This window comes from Tursiops truncatus, chromosome 12 (genome assembly GCF_011762595.2).
Source record: "Tursiops truncatus isolate mTurTru1 chromosome 12, mTurTru1.mat.Y, whole genome shotgun sequence".
NCBI classification, from domain to species: domain Eukaryota; kingdom Metazoa; phylum Chordata; class Mammalia; order Artiodactyla; family Delphinidae; genus Tursiops; species Tursiops truncatus.
In genome coordinates this window covers 58,380,004-58,401,008 of record NC_047045.1, presented here as the reverse complement: position 1 = coordinate 58,401,008, position 21,005 = coordinate 58,380,004, and the positions used below count along the sequence as shown (strand labels likewise).

At 40.1% G+C, this 21,005-nt stretch overlaps 1 protein-coding gene across 7 annotated transcripts in view; it reads right to left on the bottom strand.

Annotated features, from left to right (window-relative positions):
• Window positions 1–1,653: 1,653 nt before the first annotated feature.
• The window catches only part of AKAP7 (A-kinase anchoring protein 7), a 141,469-nt gene continuing 122,117 nt past the window's right edge, over window positions 1,654–21,005 (bottom strand). For 4 of the 7 annotated variants that reach the window (XM_073789597.1, XM_019951830.3, XM_073789598.1 and 1 more), the window contains one exon: window positions 2,869–3,891. In XM_073789597.1, coding sequence (XP_073645698.1) covers window positions 3,695–3,891 — 197 coding nt within the window. In that variant the 3' untranslated portion in view covers window positions 2,869–3,694. Of the gene's footprint in view, window positions 3,892–21,005 lie in introns of all 7 variants that reach the window. The other 3 variants (XM_019951829.3, XM_073789599.1, XR_012324836.1) reach the window with 2 other exon arrangements.

Below are 21,005 nucleotides of genomic sequence, written 5' to 3'. Positions count from 1 at the left end.
GGCTGGGCCCGTGAGCCATGGCCGCTGAGCCTGCGCGTCCGGAGCCTGTGCTCCGCAACGGGAGAGGCCGCAACAGTGAGGGGCCCGCGTACCGCAAAAAAAAAAAAAGAGTCTAGGGTCCTTGGAGATCACCTGGCACCACACTGTTTCAATACAAAAAAGTGAATCGGTTTGTTCAGAATCATCGTCAGTGGTGGGCCCAGGTCCACCCACTGGACCAAACCAATGCTCTTTCACCAACCACGCAGCCTCCCTCTCAGAGACTAGCCTACATAACATACTATACCAATTTAGGACAACACAGTATATCTATGTGACCCAACAAGCAATTCTTCTATGACTTTGACTAATGAGGAAAAAGTCATTTCATATTATTTCCGATTCCAAACTTTGATTTTTGCAAATTAATGTCTTAATTAGATTTTTTAAATGGAAACAAGAGGAAGATTTATCTTACTGTACACTTTCCATTGTCTTTGTAAACCTGCTTAAATGAAGATTTCACTGATCAAAACTGGAATCTTTAATCCCTAAATTAAATATCTGGGTTTTTTTTTTCCCAGTTCCATCATATCAGCTGACCACTCTCCTATGTTCATAGAACTTCAGGGCTGCAAGGGAGCTGGTCTGGTCAAAAGAAAGTGACTTTCCCTTTGTTCCACATCCTTAACTTGTGTAATGATTTGTACTCGGTGGAGAGAGGAACTGCCGCATTGTGGAAAGAGCATGGTTTTGAACTAGAATAGACCCAAGTTTAAATTTAGCCCTACCTTTTATTAGCTTTATAAATACCCATTTAACCATTTAGAGCCCCAGTTTCCTAGTTTCCTAATCTGTAAAAGAGAACCAGTAACTTCCTAACAAGTTCACTGAAGGGAAGAAATGTAATAATGTGCCAAAATCACCTCGCTCACAGCCAGGTACTTCACAGATGGGAGGTATGATTCTTAAATAAAAGAACAGGAGGGCATGTAACCTCAGATTGCAAAAAGGATACTTTTTTAAGCCTTTCAAATTGTTGGGAAGGGTTGGAGTAGCTCCTTGAGGATAAAGAGGTTTATAGGTGTATGTTAAGAAGTGCTATTTTTCCTGAAATATTATTAACAGGTTCTGGGAGGAGCCCTGGGTTGCAGTTCAGGTCCTGTGCCCTAGCAGCAGAATGGCCTTGGATACGGCACTTGATCTCCTTATGACTGTTTCCTCACTTAAAAGACAAGGCAAGCCCCCAAATATCTTTGCTTCCCACTTCGAGGGTTGACTTAAGGAAGCCGGCTACAAACAGTAAAGCCCTCCGCCCCCAGGAGGTACTCCTGGTAAGCAGCTCCCAGGTCTTTGTATCTGGATGGACCCTCTCTCTTCATCTCTGCTACTGATATCACTTCAGTGACCCACTGTTAGCAGTTGATGAGATGCTACTGAGATTTTCTTTGCCTTCAATGTTCTGTTGTTAATTCTCTGTGAAGCTGACTGATTTGAAGAGCTTTAAAAGTCTCAGGTTAAAGGTGCTCTCCCAGCTGTGCTATCTTAGCATGAAGGACAAAAACGTAAAAGTTAAGAAACACTAAACTATCAGAGCGCCTGTTTCTGACTTCACTATATTCACAGAGATTCAACAGCTTCTAAGAGTGAGGAAAAAAAAAATGAAGAAAGGCAACAAGGGAAAACAATACATTTATTAACGGGCATGAAAATGCATAAACTCACTTATAAATAAATGTAGTATAATTTACCCCGTGAAAAAATAGCTAAAATCCATGAGTAAACTGGATTTTATCTTTAAAATGATTACATATTTGATCTCTAATAATTCCCCCTCCATCATAATCTCTTAGTAGCAGCAATTTTACACTGACTACAGAAAAAGCTGTTACTAGTGATTATCGTATGGGAGGGAAACTTTTCAAGAATTTTCTTTAAAAATGAACCAGTGCAAACAAATTCAGATTATGAGGGATACAGTAAGACCGGGGGCTTATCTTCAGAAAAGTAGAAAATAAAAATCCCAAACATTCATTAAGAAATGAAAAAGCAGGGCTTCCCTGGTGGCGCAGTGGTTGAGAGTCCGCCTGCTAATGCAGGGGACATGGGTTCATGCCCCAGTCTGGGAAGATCCCACATGCCACGGAGCAGCTAGGCTCGTGAGCCATGGCCGCTGAGCCTGCGCGTCCGGAGCCTGTGCTCCACGACGGGAGAGGCCACAACAGTGAGAGGCCCACGTACCACAAAAAAAAAACAAAAAACAAAAAAAGCAAATTACATTTTGATCACTGAAAAGTAATACATACGGACATTATAAAACATTCTTAACCAGTGACTGCAATAATTACATTTATAAATGTTCATTCAAGTACTAGTGATCAATAAACATTCAAAGTCTCATTAAAAGTAACAATAGGCATAGATACATGTGAACAATGCTTCTTTTGATTTAACAACAAAAATCATGTCAACAGGAGACAACTTACCCTTAAAATACTGTTTTTTCTTTTTGTCTGTAAATGATTTTCCACAGTCTGTATATTTTATTTGTGAGGACCCAACGAACATCTCACAATGGCTAATTAAGAAGTCCTTTCTATAAAATGAACCTCGGTATTATAGAGATAAACATTCTAAAACACAAGTCTAGCTTAAAAATAACAGTGCAGAATCAGTTTTCTTTGGTAAGAAACTGTTAACTCCTTACCAATGTTGGTTTGCTGTTGTGCAGACTCTATCAGAACACTTCTGTGGTATTTACCAAAGAGCTATTTAATGAGCTGAAAAGATTTCATAAACTCTGGTACCATGATAGCAATGTAGAGCTTACGTCAAAATTGCGCTGAAATCAACATCATTTCCTTCATTACTGTTGTTAATGACTCTTCCTTCAAAAAGCTCCCTCCTAATTTTGGCCTGAGTCTCAGGCTTTAATAAAAGTTCCTTTATCTGTTTCACTTTGGACTGCAGACCCATCCTCTCTCGACGCAAAGCTTCATTAATTAAGTCCCGGATTCCAATAGGTTTCTGGCCTATGGAAAAAAAATTATATGATACATTTTACATACAAATGCCAATGAAAGACATTAAATATGGTACACTGACTTATCAAAAGAGAGTTAAAAAGAAACCTTTAAAATGCTGCCCACATTTTATAGAAAAGGTTGCATTTCACCAAAAATATATCATTTACGTGAAACAAACTTACTGTAAATAAAGATCACTGCATAGCGACAGCACACATAGGACAAACATGGAACATTATGGACTAGCTACATGGATAATAATTTCAACAGTGATCATTTTAATCATAGCACTTGCTAGCTCTGTGTGTGTTCTGGCCTCAGATAAAGTAGTCAGATGCCCTGCTAAGCAATATAAATGGTGGTATTCCGTTTACCGCAAGGCCCCTTCCATGGCCTTTGAGTCCACGAGGCATCACGCAAAATACTCTCTCCCAGAGCCTCGGCTGAGGGCACGTAAAACCTGGGCCATTCTTCCTTCATGAATTAATTTCCTCTGATAGTCCCAGCACTCCATTTCTCTTCTGCTGTGTTTCAGGAATGCAAACACATCGATCATGAAAGTATTAGGCAATCTCCACAGATTGGACAAGAGACACTTAAATAGCACAATGCAAATTAGTCCATTGACCCGGCAGAGGGGAGCAGGGATGCTTCTCACGGAGCGGCGGGGGCCTGCCTGCCTTCGGGTCTCATTTCCTGTTGTTGTCACTGTCAGTGCCATTCCTATCAGCCTCTTCAGTTTTCACAGAGCTCCCATCCCCTGGCTTGTTTTTGTTCTGTGTTTCTTCCAGATACTGCTGGACAGCCTTGAGCACCGCATTCTCCACCAGCCTCTTACTGAGCCTTACCAGTTCAGCATCATCGGGCTCACCTCCATTCTTATCACCTACATTCCACAATAGAGAAGACAGGTCACTGAGATCATATTGCCACAGAAACTCAGCATGCAGGGGCCGGCTAGTTCAGTTAGTTACAAAGAGCAAGTGTCCTTCAGTCTGGTAAACTGGATCTATAAATCCAAGAATACTGGTTTGGCTTTTCATTTGGTATTTGCAGAAGCAGGAGACTGCCTGTTCCTGAAGACTTCAGGTTGAAAAGCAGTTCATTAGCCCCAATCTTAAAATATTCTACCTAGCAATGCTGGAAGTTCCCCATTTCTACATGAGATTTTTGTTTTTCTCTCGTCCAAAAGTGATTACTACTACTAAAGTCCACATACCCACCACCTGGAGCCTCAGACATGTGAAATCACCAACAAGATGTATTTGCTTCTACTTCACCACTACCAAACGTCAGGTAACTGAGATTTCCTAATCAACTAGCCACATAGATCAGCAATTTTATAACCCTTGGCCTGGATCGTTGTTAAAGTCTCAGCCCTCCCATGAAGACAAAAGCAATTACTACTGCTAGGAAATGGTTAAAATAAGCTTCTAAAACTAATATTCCTTTTAATTTCAGAGCTATCACTGCAATTTAAGAAATAGGAAACTCTTCGAGGAAGAGTTAGGATTATGACAGTAAATTCCTAGATATTAGTATTTTATGGCCATTTTGCTTCCCTGCTAGTGATGATCAAGGTTAAATTATCCTTTCATTTTTCTGTAAAAGGGGTGGTTGCCATCTGTTCATATGCTGCACATTTCCCACTCATTCTCTTTCTTGTCTCCCTTAACTGAGGAAAAAAAACTAAGGGGCTCATCTCTCATGCCCAGTCAGTCCTTCATCTCCTTCCACTGAGCTACGGATCCAGGAAGGCAGATGACTGGAAGCAAAGACATCTGGGCACCTAAATATATTAAGTAAATGCTAACAGATCTCAAGGGAGTGATAGCATTACAGTAATAGTAGGGGATTTTAATACTCTACTTTCAACAATGGATAGATCATCCAGACAGAAGATCAATAAGAAAACATTGGATTTGAACTATATTTGAGGCCAAATGGACCTAAGAGACATATAAAGAACATTCCATCCAACAGCACCAGAATACACATTCTTCTCAAGCACGTATGGAACATTTTCCAGGATAGATTATATATTAGGTCACAAAACAAGTCTTAGCAAATTTTTAAAAATTGAAATCATACCAAGTATCTTTTTCTGACCACAATGGTATGAAACCAGACATCAATAACAAGAGGAAAACCGGAAAATTCACAAACATATAGAAATTAAACAAACACTCATGAACAACCAATGAGTCAAAGATGAAATCAAAAGGGAAATTAAAAACATATATCTTGAAACAAACAAAAATGGGAACACAACATACCAAAGCTTATGATCCAGCAAAAGTAGTGCTAAAAGGGAAGTTTATAGCAATAAATGCCTGCACTAAGAGAAAAGGATGAGCTCAAGTAAACAACCCGGACTTGGGACTTCCCTGGTGGCCCAGTGGTAAAGAATCTGCCTTTCAATGCAGGGGACGTGGGTTAGATCCCTGGTCAGGGAACTAAGATCCCACATGCCACGGGGCAACTAGCCCACGCGCCACACTGCTGAGCTTGCGTGCCTCAACTAGAGAGCCTGTGTGCTGCACACTACAGAGCCCAAGCATTCTGGAACACACACGCCACAACTACAGAGCCCACGCACCCTGGAGCCTGTGTGCCACAACTAGAGAAGAGAAAACCTGCACACCACAACTAAAGAGAAGGCCACAGGCCACAGCGAAGAGCCCACGTGCCACAACGAAAGATCCTGCATGCCTCAACAAAGATCCCGCGTGCCACAACTAAGACCCAACACAGCCAAAAATAAATTAATAATAAATAACTCTTAAAAAAAAACCTAATTTGACATCTCAAGAAACTAAAATATAAGAACTAAGCCCAAAGTTAGCAGACGGAAGGACATAAAAATCAGAGCAGAAATAAATGAAATAGAAAAACAGTAGAAAAGATCAATGAAAATAAGGGTTGTGTTTTTGAAAAGATAAAACAAAAACAACAGACGTTTAGCTAGACTTCCAAGATAAAGAGAGAACTCAAACAAAATTATAAAGAAAGAGGAGACATTACAACTGATACCACAGAAATAAATAACATAAGAGACTACTGTGAACAATTACAGGTCATTAATCAGACAACCCAGAAGAAATGGATAAATTCCTAGAAACGTACAACCTTCACGTATGAATCATGAAGAAAGAGACAATCTGAACAGACCAATGACAAATTTAAGATTAAATCAGTAATCAAAAACCTCCAACAAATAAAAGCTCAGGACAGTATGGCTTTATGGGTGAATTTGACCAACTGCTGATGTGCAATAAATCTTACTGTGCTGAGACTGCACACAACATCTCCTCCAAGAACCGCAAAGCCACTGTGGAGAGAGCAGTCCAGCTGGCCATCAGAGTCACCAAGCCCAACGCCAGGCTGCGCAGCGAAGAAAATGAATAGACAGCTCGTGTGCACGTTTTGTGTTAATAAAACCGTAAAATGGCAAAAAATAATAATAATAAATAAAGAAGAATTAATGCCAATTCTTCTCAAGCTCTGCCAAAAAAAAAAAGAAAAACAAAACACCAAAACAAAAACAAAAACATGGTAACACTCCCGCACTCATTTTATGAGGTCAGAATTACCCTGATATCAAAGCCAGGTAAGGATACTATAAGAAAAAAAAAACAAAAAAACAAAAAAAACCCAGGCCAATACCCTCATAAATTTAGATGCAAAAACCTCAACAGAATACTAGCAAACCAAATTCAACAGCACATTAAAAGGGTCATACACCACAATCAAGGGATATTTATCCCTGGGATATAAAAATGGTTCAACATATGCAAATAAATCAATGTGATACACCATATTAACAAAATAAAGGATAAAAATCATATGATCATTTCAATATATGTAGAAAAGACATTTGACACAATTCAGCATCCCTTCGTAATAAAAACTCTCAACAAATTGGGTACGGAAGGAACATATCTCAACATAATAAAGGCCGTATATGACACACCCACAGCTAACACACTCAAAGGTGAAAGGCTGAAAGCTTTCCCTCTAAAATCAGAAACAAGGCAAGGGTGCCCACCCTCACCACTCTTATTCCACATAGTAATGGAAGCCCTGGCAAGAGCAATCAGGCAAGAATAAGAAAAAAAAGGCACCCAAATCAGAAAGGAAGAAGTACAATTGTCTCTGTTTGCTGATAACATGATCTTGTGTACAGAAAATCCTAAAGACTCCACCCAAAAAAACTGTTAAGACCTAATAAATGAATTCAGTAAAGTTTCAAGATACAAAATCAACATACAAAACTCAGTTGCATTTCTATACAGTAACAATGAACCATCTGAAAAAGAAATTTTAAAAATAATTCCATTTAAAATAGTATCAGAAACAATAAAATACTTAGGAATAAATTTAACCAAGGAAGTGAAATATCTATATACTGAAAACTATAAGATTCTGATGAAAGAAACTGAAGACACAAATAAATGGAAAAACACCCCATGTTCATGGACTGGAAGAGTTAGTATCATTAAAATGTCCATACTATTGAAAGCCATCTGTAGATTCAATGCAATCCCTATCAAAATTACAATGGCATTTATTCACAGAAATAGACAAAAAACCCTAAAATTCATGTGGAACCACAAAAGACCCCCAAAAGCCAAAGCAATGATGAGAAAGAACAAAGCTGGAAGCATCACAATTCCTGATTTCAAAACAATATGGTACTGGTATAAAAAAAGACATATAACAGGCCATGGAGCAGAATCACGAGCACAGAAATAAACTCACACGTGTATGGTCAACTAATATTTGGCAGTGGAGCCAAGAATACATAATGGGGAAAGGACAGTCTTTTCAATAAGTAGTGCTGGGAAAACTGCATATCCACATTCAAAAGGATGAAATTTGACCCTTATCTTACACCACTCACAAACGTTACCTTGAAATGAATTAAGGACTTAAAGCCTGAAACTATAACATTCCTAGAAGAAAACACAGGAGAGGAGAAAAGTTCCTTGACTTTGGTCTTGGCAATGCCTTTTTTGGATATGACACCAAAACAACAAGCAAAAGAAGTAAAAATCAACAAGTGGGGGCTTCCCTGGTGGCGCAGTGGTTGAGAGTCCGCCTGCCGATGCAGGGGACACGGGCTCGTGCCCCGGTCCGGGAAGATCCCACATGCCGCGGAGTGGCTGGACCCGTGAGCCATGGCCGCTGAGCCTGCGCGTCCGGAGCCTGTGCTCCGCAACAGGAGAGGCCACAACAGTGAGAGGTCCGCGTACCGCAAAAAAAAAAAAATCAACAAGTGGGACTACATCAAACTAAAAAGCTTCTGCACAGCAAAAGAAGCAATCGACGAAATGAAAAGGCAACCTACAGAACAGGAAAAAATATTTGCAAATCACATATCCGATAAAGGGTTCATATTCAAAATATATAAGGAACTCATACAACTCAATAGCAAAAACACAAAAAATCCTATTTAAAAATGGGCAGAGAACTTGAATAAACATTTTCCAAAGAAGACATGCAAATGGCCAACAAGTACATGGAAAGGTGTTCAAATCACGCATCATCAGGGAATGCAAATCAAAACCACAATGCAAATCAAAACCACACATTCACACGTTAGAATGGCTATTATGGAAAAAAAACAAGAAATAACAAATGCTGGTGAGGATGTAGAGAAAAGGGAACCCTTGTGCACTATTGGTAGGAATGTAAATTGGTGCAGTCACTATGGAAAACAGTATGACGATTCCTCAAAAAAATTAAAAATACAATTACCATGCGATCCAGCAATCCCACTTCCGGGCATATATCTGAAGAAGATGAAATCACTAACTATCTCAAAGAGATATCTGTGCTCCCATGTTCACTACAACATATTTCACAATAGCCAAGACATGGAAACAATCTAAGTGTCCATCAATGGTTGAATGGATAAAGAAAATGTGGTGTATATATATACAATGAAATATTATTCAGCCATTAAAAAGAAAGAAATCCTGCCATTTGTGACATGGATAAACCTTGAGGGCATTATGCTAAGTGAAATAAGTCAGAAAAAGACAGGTACTGTATGATATCACTTACATATGGAATCTAAAAACACTGAACTTACAGAAAAAGGAGAATGGAGGTTGCTAGGAACTGAGGGGGATAGGCTTGGAAAATATGTTGGTCAAAGGGAACACACTTTCAGATATAAGGTGAATAAGTTCTGGGGCTCTAATGTACAGCATGGTGACTAGTTAACAATACTGGATCCTATACTTGAAAGTTGCTATGAGAGTGAAGCTTTAAAGTTCTCAGCATAGCAACAAAATTATAATTATGTGAAGTGAAGGGTATGTTAACTAATCTTAATATAGCAAACAGTTCACAATATATAAATGTATCAAATCATCACCACTGTACACCTTAAATTTATATAATGTTATATGTCAATTATATCTCAATAAAGCTGAAAAAAAAGAAGTAATTAGAACGCTCACACATTAAACCTCAGCTCAGTTTTGGAATACCACCCATGACCTCCAGAAGCCAAAAGCCCAATGCCACACTTACGACCTCAGGTCTGGGACAGGCAGACACAAAGGGTGTGAACTGGAAGATGGACATTATTTTCTAACGTCCCATGTAACAGGGATTGGAATACAAAAGCATATACGCCAAGGGTGAGAACTGGCTCCTAACCCTCCTTCTGAGTCCCACCACTTCTCCTTAACACATGTCCGAGGCCAATTATGCTTATAACCATCATTCCTAGCAACATCCAAGCAGAAGAGGGATGGTTTAAAGGCCCATCTGGACACGCTACAGTGGGAGGCCTTAGCAACTGCTCTCCCCTCAAAAGTGACAGTATGGTACTCCAGACCCATGATCAAAAGTCCTGGATAGTAAGCTTCAACTCAGTGATCTCTATACAGAATTTACTAAACTAAATATGTTAAGATATTGTTAAAAGAAAGATAAAGAAATTCATTACTAATACCACACTTGGGAGCAAGTTAAAACTATTTTTATTAGTAAGAATGAATGCGTATATTGCCTAGTATTTAAAGAATTCTATTAATCTTACAACACAGTGTTTATACTGTATAGATGTACCTCCAGATGTGTTACCTGGAACTATTTTTTAGTGGCTCTTCAAACTTAAGAGGGAAAATCAAACTTCACATGAAGAAATACTTCTCAAGTACCCTTCAATACACTGGAAACGACTCTCTACATCTGCCACCCTATTTGTGCTCTGCATCTAGGCCAGAGATTGCATTCTTGCAACTCTTCCTGACCCCAGTCAGCTTTAAGATAACATCACTCGTCACATTACTGATACATCACCAGTAAGATAATAGGGTTGGATTTGAGTCTAAACCTCACTCAGTCTCCAAGAAGCATCTCAGGTCAGAAAGTGTGTGCTTCAGTGATTTCTCTCAGTACACAATAAAGTGTCCCGTTACTTCAAACATTAAGAAATTTAAAACACAAAAATCCTCCCACAAAAAGTTAACTTTCCCTTCTGACTTTCATATGTTTATGCTTTTACTATTAACCAAGACAACCAAGCTCAAAACAAAATTATTACCATCTTTAACTCTATCCAGCCTATGGGTCAAATATTAACTAGCTACAATAACAAACCAATTAACCAATCAACAAAAAATAAATTTATAAATGAATCTTCCAGATCTGTCCTGTATTCTTGCCCCACCTATGATTTCCACAAAGGCATCCTCAGACTATCAACGTTGGCCCAGGGAAAAGCCTATTAGAAGGCTCGTCACAGAGGCCTGCTAGAACGCAGCAATTCAAGAAAGGTATATCTTCGTTCCAATGAGATTTTTTTGTGTTCCCACTTTCAGTAGACTTAATTCAGCTTACTTGAAAGAGGCATTTTAAGATTAAAGTATTTTTCTTTTGACCACTACTTGAATAAAGGCATCTGTCTCCCACAGTGACCTCTAAGATAAACGACTGCATTCATTTTACCTGAAGCCTAGTTAACAATGGCAGTTCAATGTGTCACCGCAAGGTACATGATTTATCATTCGATATTCCAACAAAAGTACACACAAAAAATATTCCCAGTGGGCGGAATATAAAACGAAATGATACAAATGAACTCACTTACAAAACAGAAATAGACACTTAGAGAAGGAACTTGGGGTTACCAGGGAGGAAGGGTTGGGGGAAGGGATAGTTAGGGAGTTTGGGATTGACAAGTACACACTGCTATATTTAAGATGGATAACCAGCAAGGACCTACTGTACAGCACAGGGAACTCTGCTCAGTGTTATGTGGCAGCCTAGATGGGAGGGGAGTTTGGGGGAGAATGGATACATGTATATGTATGGCTGAGTTGCTTTGCTGTGCGCTTGAAACTATCACAACATTGATAATCGGCTATACCCCAGTACAAAATAAAAAGTTAAAATAAAATAAAATGTCTGCATTTTTTATGTTAAAAAATATTCCCAGTGTATGCAGCACCCTCTCGACAAAAATATTCTTTCTTGGTCTACCAAGGTTACTTACTATCATACCTATTTGAAATGACAGATTAATCTTTCTCTTTGACACTGTTTTTTAGAAATCCCCCCCCGGAAAATTTTTAATCAATTTCTTAGAATACTAAAAATATAAAAGAAAGGGAATGAGAAATGCTATCAAGTCCACCAAACATAGTAGTGTCCCTAAAAGAACAGACTTAAGAAACTTTTCAACAAATTTGAAGGAAGCAATTCTACTCTCTGTAACAGTTGTAACATAATTAATCCACGGTATGTACCCAAGATTCAGCTTTTATTTATATTACCTGAGATCGCTGATACCAAGCCAGCACATAGATAAAATTTATATCTGTGATTATAAAAAAGAAAATAAGTGACCTTCTTTGTGGTAGCAAGAATATGTGCTACCTACTGTGATAATTTAAGGTCAATATTAATGTGGGTCAGCTGTTTTTATGTGTGAGCTGACCCAATAATTGCTTAACTGATATCACATGAAGGGCTCCAGAAACCATTACCACCCTCCACCCAATGCCAATATCTAGGTGCCTATTTGTCCTGACAAGAATAAATCATATTAATAGTTTTTAAAAGAGAACCAAAAAAATCTTCATAACAATGCCATGTAAGCTCTGAGAGAAAGAGTGCAAACACATTAAAAGTTCTCATTTGTCCCAATCAAAATCCCAGCAAATTATTTTGTGAATATCAACAAACTGATTCTGAAGCTTACAGGGAAAGGCAAAAATAAACATTATAACCAACACAATATTGCAGGAGAACAACAAAGGCAGAGGACTCACACTACCCAACTTCAAGACTAACTATAAAGCTACAGTAATCAAGACAGTGTGGTATTGGCAAAAGAACAGACAAAAACATCAGTGAAAGAGAACAGAGAGCCCAGAAATAGACCCAGACAAGTGTAATCAATGTGATCTTTGAAAAATGAGCAGAAGCAATACAATGGAGCAAAGACAATCTCTTCAACAAATGGTGCTGGAACAACTGGACATCCACATGCAAAAAAATAAATCTAGACACAGACCTGAAACTCTTCACAAAAATTAACTCACAATGGATCACAGATCTAAATGTAAAAAGCAAAATTATAAAACCTCTAGAAGAAAACACAAGAGAAAAGCTAGATGACCTTGGGGGTGGCAGTGACTTTTTAGATACAACACCAAAGGCATGATCCATGAAAGAAATAATTGATAATTTGAACTTCACTAAAATTAAAACCTTCTCCTCTGTGAAAGACAATGCCAAGAGAATAAGAAGACAAGCCAGAGTCTCAGAGAAAACATTTGCAAAAGACACATCTGATAAAGGACTGTTATCCAAAATGTACAAAGAATTCTAAAAGCTCAACAGCAAGAAGACAGGCAATCTGGTTAAAAATGGGCCAAACAGGTACATGAACACATGCTCAACATCACTAATCACCAGGGAACTACAAATCAACACCACAATAAGATATCACCTCACACCTGACAGAATGGCTATTATCAAAAAAACCAAGAGATAACAAGTGTTGGAAAGGAAGTGGATAAAAGGGAATCCTTGGGGCGTCCCTGGTGGAGCAGTGGTTGAGAGTCCACCTGCCGATGCAGGGGACACGGGTTCGTGCCCCGGTCTGGGAGGATCCCGCGTGCCGTGGAGCGGCTGGGCCCGTGAGCCATGGCCACTGGGCCTGCGCGTCCGGGGCCTGTGCTCCATGGTGGGAGAGGCCACAATGGTGAGAGGCCCGCGGACCGCAAAAAAAAAAAAAAAAAAAAAAGGGAATCCTTGTTGTTGGGAATGTGCATAGGTGCAGCCACTATGGAAAACAGTATGGAGCTTCTGCAAAAAATTAAAAACTGAACTACTGATCCAACAATTCCACTTCTGGGTATTTATCCAAAAGAAAAAAACCCACTAACTCAAAGAGATTATATGCTCCCCCATATTCAAAGCAGCATTATTTACAATAGCCAAGATAAGGAAACAACCCAAGTGTCCATCAATGGATGAATGAAGAAAGAAACTGTGGTACATACATACAGTGGAATATTATTCAGCAGTAAAAAAAGAATGAAATCTTGCCACTTGTGACAACACGGATGGACCTAGAGGGCATTATGCTAAGTAAAATAAGTCAGACAGATAAAGACAAATACTGTACAATATTACTTATATGTGGAATTTTAAAAAAACAAAACCCATAGATACAGAAAACAGATTAGCAGTTGCCAGAGGCGGGGGGCTGGGCATAGGTGAAATGGGTTAAGGGAGTCAAAAGGCATAAGCTTCCAGCTATAAATAAGTCACGGGCATGTAATGTACTGCCTGGCAATTATAGTTAACAACACTATACTGCACATTTGAAAGTTGCTGAGACAGTAAATCATAAAAGTTCTCATCATGAGAAAAATGATCCTGTAACCATGTGTGGTGATGTACGTTAACTAGACTTATTGTGTCGATCATTTTGCAATATATACAAATATCAAATCATTATGCTGCCTAACTGAAACTAATATAATGTTATATGTCAATTATACCTCAATTTATAGAAATGGGCTGAGGACCTTCATAAACACCTCATCTAAGACATACAGATGGCAAATAAGCATATGAAGAAAGGCTCCATATCATATGCCATCAGGAAAATGTAAATTAAAACAATATATCAGGGCTTCCCTGGTGGCGCAGTGGTTGAGAGTCCGCCTGCCGATGCAGGGGACACGGGTTCGTGCCCTGGTCCGGGAAGATCCCACATGCCGCAGAGCGGCTGGGCCCGTGAGCCATGGCCGCTGAGCCTGCGCGTCCAGAGCCTGTGCTCCGCAACGGGAGAGGCCACAAAAGTGAGAGGCCCGAGTACGGCAAAAAAAAAAAAAAAAAAAAAAAAAAACCCAATATATCATTATACAACTATTAGAATGGCAAAAACTGGAGCACTGACAACACCAAATGTTGGTGAGAATGTGGAGCAACAGGAACTCCCATTCACTGCTGATGGGAAGACGAAACAGTATGGCCACTTTGGAAGACAGTTTGGCAGTCTTACAAAGCTAAACATATTCTTACCATATGATCCAGCAATCATGTTCCTTGGTATTTACCCCAAAGAGCTGAAAACTTATGTCCACACAGAAACCTGCAGAGGCATGTTATAGCACTCTTATTCATAATTGCCAAAACTTGGAAACAACCCAGACGTCCTTCATTAGGTGAAGAGATAAACTGTGGTACATCCAGATCATGGAATATTATTCAGGGCTAAAATAAAATGAGGTATCAAGCCATGAAAAGACATGAAAGTGCCTTAGATGCATATCACTAAATGAAAGAAGACAATCTGAAATGGCTACCTACTGTATGATTCTAACTATGTCCCATTCTAGAAAAGGCAAAACTATGGAGACAATAAAAACATCAGTGGTTGTCAGGGGTTGGGAGAGGGGAGAAAGGGATGAATAGGTAGAGCACAGAGTGCTTTTAGGGCAGTGAAAATACTCTGTATGATACCACAGGGATGGGTATGTGTCATTACACATTTGTCCAAACCCACAGAATGTACAGCACCAAGAGTGAACTGTAATGTAAACTACGGCCTTTGGGTGATTCCAGTGTGTCCACATAGGTTCATCAATTGTTAACAAATGTACTGCTCTGGTGAGGGAGGCTGATAATGGGGATGTTATGCATGTGTAAGGGTAGAGGGTACATGGGAGATCTCCGTACCTTCCTCTCAATTTTGCTGTGTGAACCTGAAACGGATCTAAAAATAATAAAGTCTTAATTAGAAAAAAAATATTCTCACTTGCTGACATCCCAAGTATCAAAAAACTTGAGTTGGTATCTGAACCAAGGCTTCTTAAGCACCTTCCCATCACCTGCACAATCTTGCCCTTCTCATTCCTGCAGCGTAATGTATCCTCCTTAGAAGCAAAATTCTTTTTAGCTGAGCTTACCTTTTCTTTCACCTACATAGACTAAAAGAAACACTAAATATAGATCTATAGGCTATTCAGAAAGTTGAGGTGGCACGCTCAGCTTCCTTGCACACCACCTGCAACTCACTGGAGATGAGGGACAGGTCAAGAATTGCCCCCAAGTACACATTTAAACTGACACCGTCCTCGGACACTTGTCTGCCAACACTGCGGATAACAGAGTTGCTGTGAAGAAAGCTCCCCTCTTCTTGTCAAATACCAGAACTCTCCCCCACCCCCAACACAAACACACCAGAAAACGTTAGAATTAAAACAACAAAACCATACTTTCAATATTTTCTAGAATATAAAGTCCAAAGAGGAAAGAATCCTGCCTTTGTAAGTTTTATTCTTGATTTACTAGCACAGCATAGATTTTTTTAAAATGATGATGCTTTATGCACCAAAGGACAACCCCCAGGGGTTCTGGAGAGCACTATACTCCAACACTCCACCCTCACTATTTTTAAATCGGAGGGGTAGGAGTTGATTGCAGTTAGACTGAATATCAATAGTAGCCTTGAGGGAAACCAAAGAGGAGATAAGGTCCAAAAGGCAGTGACCTGCAACCTCAGTGGGCAGAGGCATGATGCGGGTGGCCCCAGGCAAAGCTGTCATGATGACTAAGGGTTCTGAGCCGCTCGAGTCTTTTGCTAACACAGCTGGTACCTCCAGAGTCTTCCCTTTCCTCCACTGTTCCCCGAGTCACCGCCTGAAGCCAGACCCCTCACACATCCCTGTAGGAACCTCCAAATCACATGGCTGAGGATGATTTCTATGACTTGTACCCTCAAGATTGCCCTTCATATGGTCATATCAGAGGTGGGACACGACATATGGCCTGGATGTTTGTAGGCCAAAAACAGTCTACCAGAGAACTCTTTCCAGACATACACAATAGCCTTTTAGAGAGACTTCTCCATTTCGGTCTGTAACATCAGTTTTCTGAGTTCACACTATGATCCACACTGTTCTTTACACAATTTCTGCTGTCATGCTGTCATTTCTCATTAGAAATCTTGATGATGTGATAGAACTATCAGTGGTGATGTGGCAGAACTCCTAATATGTGTGCAAGGAGGGGAAAATATGATATACATATGACTTTGAAATACAATTCTGCCATTTTCTATCTGCACAGGCTTGTTCACAATCTCTCCAAATTTAAATTTCCCATCAATGGGCCAGGAACTTGATGATCAAATTGCTGAAAACCAATAACAAAAGAAAATCATAAAAGCAGCCAAAGGAAAAAGGATGCATTAGAGGAACAAAGACAAGAATGACAGCAGACTTATGCATGAGAAACAATGCAAGCCAAAATACACTAGTACAACATCTTTACTAAAAGAAAAAGAAAAGGCAACTTAGAATTCTTCATCTGGACACACTACATTTTAAAAGTGAGGATGACTGAGGGCTTCCCTGGTGGTTCAGTGGTTGAGAGTCCACCTGCCAACGCAGGGGACGCGGGTTCGTGCCCCGGTCCGGGAGGATCCCACATGCCGCGGAGCGGCTGGGCCTGTGAGCCGTGGCCGCTAAGCCTGCGCGTCCGGAGCCTGTGCTCCGCAACAGGAGAGGCCGCAACAGTGACAGGCCCGCGTACCGCAAAAAAAAAAAAAAAAGTGAGGATGACAGAAATATTTTTTTCAGACATACAAATGCTGAATTAATCCATCATCAGCCAAAGAGCACTAGAAGATATGTTAAAGGAAAAAGTTAAGGCAGCAGGAAAATGAGACTAGATGGAAATTTGGATCTATTCAAAGATGAGAAGAGAACTAAAAACTGTACACATATAGATGAAAATAAAAGACTTTCCCTCATTCTTAATCTCCTTAAAAGACAAATAACTGTTTTAAATAGGGTTTATAAAATTCGTAGAAATAAAGTGTATGGTAGCAACAGCACAAAGACTAAGGGAAAATGGAAATAATTGTCATAAGCTTCTTATGTTAAATGTGAAGTGACATAATATTATTTGAAGGCACACAATTGTAAGTTAAGGATGTATATTTTGAAAAACTAGAGCAAGCACTAAAGTAAAAATAAAAAAGAGGCATAACTAAATAAACTAATAATGAACCTAAGATGAAATCTTAAAACTTCTTAATATAAAATAGTGCAATAAAAGAGGAGAAAAGGGAAAAAAGAGCAGATGAGACAACTAGAAAACAACAAGCAAACTGGGTGATTTAAACTCACCCATATTGGGAGACTGGTTCAAGATGGCAGAGTAGAAGGACGTACGCTAACTCCCTCTTGCAAGAGCACCAGAACCACAGCTAACTGCTGAACAATCAGACAGGAAGACACTGGAACTCACCAAAAAAGATACCCCACATCCAAAGACAAAGGAGAAGCCACAATGAGATGGTAGGAGGGGCGCAATCACAGTAAAATCAAATCCCATAACCTCTGGGTGGGTGACTCACAAACTAGAGAACACTTATACCACAGAAGTCCACCCACTGGAGTGAAGGTTCTGAGTCCCACGTCAGGCTTCCCAACCTGGGGGTCCAGCAACGGGAGGAGGAATTCCCAGAGAATCAGACTTTGAAGGCTAGTGGGATTTGACTGCAGGACTTTGACAGAACTGGGGAAACAGAGACTCCACTCTTGGAGGGCACGCACAAAGTAGTGTGCGCATCAGGACCCAGGGGGAAGGAGCAGTAACCCTATTGGAGATTGAACCAGACCTACCTGCTAGTATTGGAGGGTCTCCAGCAGAGGCAGGGGGCGGCTGTGGTTCACTGTGGGGACAAAGACACTGGCAGCAGAAGTTCTGGGAAGTACTCCTTGCTGTGAGCCCTCCCGTAGTCCACCATTAGCCCCACCAAGGACCCTGTGGGCTCCAGTGCTGGGTCACCTTAGGCCAAAAAACCAACAGGGAGGGAACTCAGCCCCACCCATCAGCAGGCAAGCAGATTAAAATTTTACTGAGCTCTGCCCACCAGAGCAACACCCAGCTCTACCCACCACCAGTCCCTCCCATCAGGAAGCTTGCACAAGCCTCTTAGACAGCCTCATCCACCAGACGGCAGACAGCAGAAGCAAGAAGAACTACAATCCTGCAGCCTGTGGAACGAAAACCACATTCACAGAAAGATAGACAAAATGAAAAGGCAGAGGACTACGTACCAGATGAAGGAACAAGATAAAACCCCCAGAAAACAACTAAATGAAGTGGAGACAGGCAACCTTCCAGAAAAAAGAATTCAGAATAATGATAGTGAAGATGATCCAGGACCTTGGAAAAAGAATGGAGGCAAAGATCAAGAAGATGCAAAAAATGGGCTTCCCTGGTGGCGCAGTGGTTGAGAGTCCGCCTGCCGATGCAGGGGACGTGGGTTCACGCCCCGGTCCGGGAAGATCCCACATGCCGCGGAGCAGCTGTGCCCGTGAGCCATGGCCGCTGAGCCTGCGTGTCCAGAGCCTGTGCTCCGCAACGGGAGAGGCCACAAAAAGAAAAAAAAAGAAGATGCAAAATATGTTTAACAAAGACATAGAAGAATTAAAGAACAAACACCTAGAAGAATTAAAGAACAAACAAACAGAGATGAACAATACAATAACTGAAATGAAAAATACACTAGAAGGAACAGCAGAATAACTGAGGCAGAAAAACGGATTAGCAGAATAACTGAGGCAGAAGAATGGATAAGTCACCTGGAAAACAGAATGGTAGAATTCACTGCCACAGAACAGAATAAACAAAAAAGAATGAAAAGTAATGAAGACAGCCTAAGAGACCTCTGGGACAACATTAAACACACTAACATTCACATTATAGGGGTCCCAGAAGGAGAAGAGAAAGAGAAAGGACTCAAGAAAATATTTGAAGAGATGATAGTTGAAAACTTCCCTAACATAGGAAAGGAAACAGCCAGCCAAGTCCAGGAAGCACGGAGTCCCATACAGGATAAACCCAAGGAGAAACATGCCAAGACACACAGTAATCAAATTGGCAAAAATTAAAGAAAAGAAAAATTATTAAAAGGAAAAACGACAAATAACATACAAGGGAACTCCCATAAGGTCAACAGCTGATTTCTCAGCAGAAACTATACAAGCCAGAAGGGAGTGGCACAATATATTTAAAGTGATGAAAGGAAAGAACCTACAACCAAGATTATTCTACCCTGCAAGGATCTCATTCAGATTCAGTGGAGAAATCAAAAGCTTTACAGACAAGCAAAAGCTAAGAGAATTCAGCACCACCAAACCAGCTCTACAATAAATGCTAAAGGTACTTCTCTAAGTGGGAAACACAAGAGAAGAAAAGGACCTACAAAAACAAACCCAAAACAATTAAGAAAATGGTAATAGGAGCATACATATCGACAATTACCTTAAATGTGAATGGATTAAATGCTCCAACCAAAAGACACAGGCTTGCTGAATGGATACAAAAAAAAAGACCCATATATATGCTGTCCACAAGAGACCCACTTCACACCTAGGCACACATACAGACTGAAAGTGAGGGGACGGAAAAAGATATTCCATTCAAATGGAAATCAAAAGAAAGCTGGAGTGGCAATACTCAGATCAGATAAAACAGACTTTAAAATAAAGAACATTACAAGAGTCAAGGAAGGACACTATATAATGATAAAGGGATCAATCTAAGAAGAAGATATAACAATTATAAATATATACGCAGCCAACATAGGAGCACCTCAATACACAAGGCAAATGCTAACAGCCATAAAAGGGGAAATCGACAGTAACACAATAATATTGGGGGACTTTAACATCTCACATACACCAATGGACAGATCATCCAGACAGAAAATTACTAAGGAAACACAAGCTTTAAATGACACAACAGACCACACAGATTAAATTGATATTTATAGGACATTCCATCCAAAAACAGCACATTACACTTTCTTCTCAAATGCACATGGAACATTCTCCAGGATAGATCACATCTTAGGTCACAAATCAAGCTTCGGTAAATTTAAGAAAACTGAAATCATATCAAGCATCTTTTCCAATCACAGGGCTATGAGATTAGAAATAAATTACAGGGAAAAAATGAAAAAACACAAACATATGGAGGCTAAACCATAAGTTACTAAATAACCAAGAAATTACTGAAGAAATCAAAGAGGAAATCAAAAAATACCTAGAGGGGCTTCCCTGGTGGCGCAGTGGTTAAGAGTCCGCCTGCCGATGCAGGGGACACGGGTTCGTGCCCTGGTCCAGGAAGATCCCGCATGCCGCGGAGCGGCTGGGCCCATGAGCCATGGCTGCTAAGCCTGCGTGTCCAGAGCCTGTGCTCCGCAACGGGACAGGCCACAACAGTGAGAGGCCCACATACCGCAAGAAAAAAAAAACAACCTAGAAACAAATGACAATGAAAACACAATGATCCAAAACCTGTGGGATGCAGCAAAAGCAGTTCTAAGAGGGAAGTTTACAGCAATACAATCCTACCTCAAGAAACAAGAAAAATCTCAAATAAACAACCTAACCTTACACCTAAAGGAACCAGAGAAAGAAGAAAAAGCAAAAAAGTTAG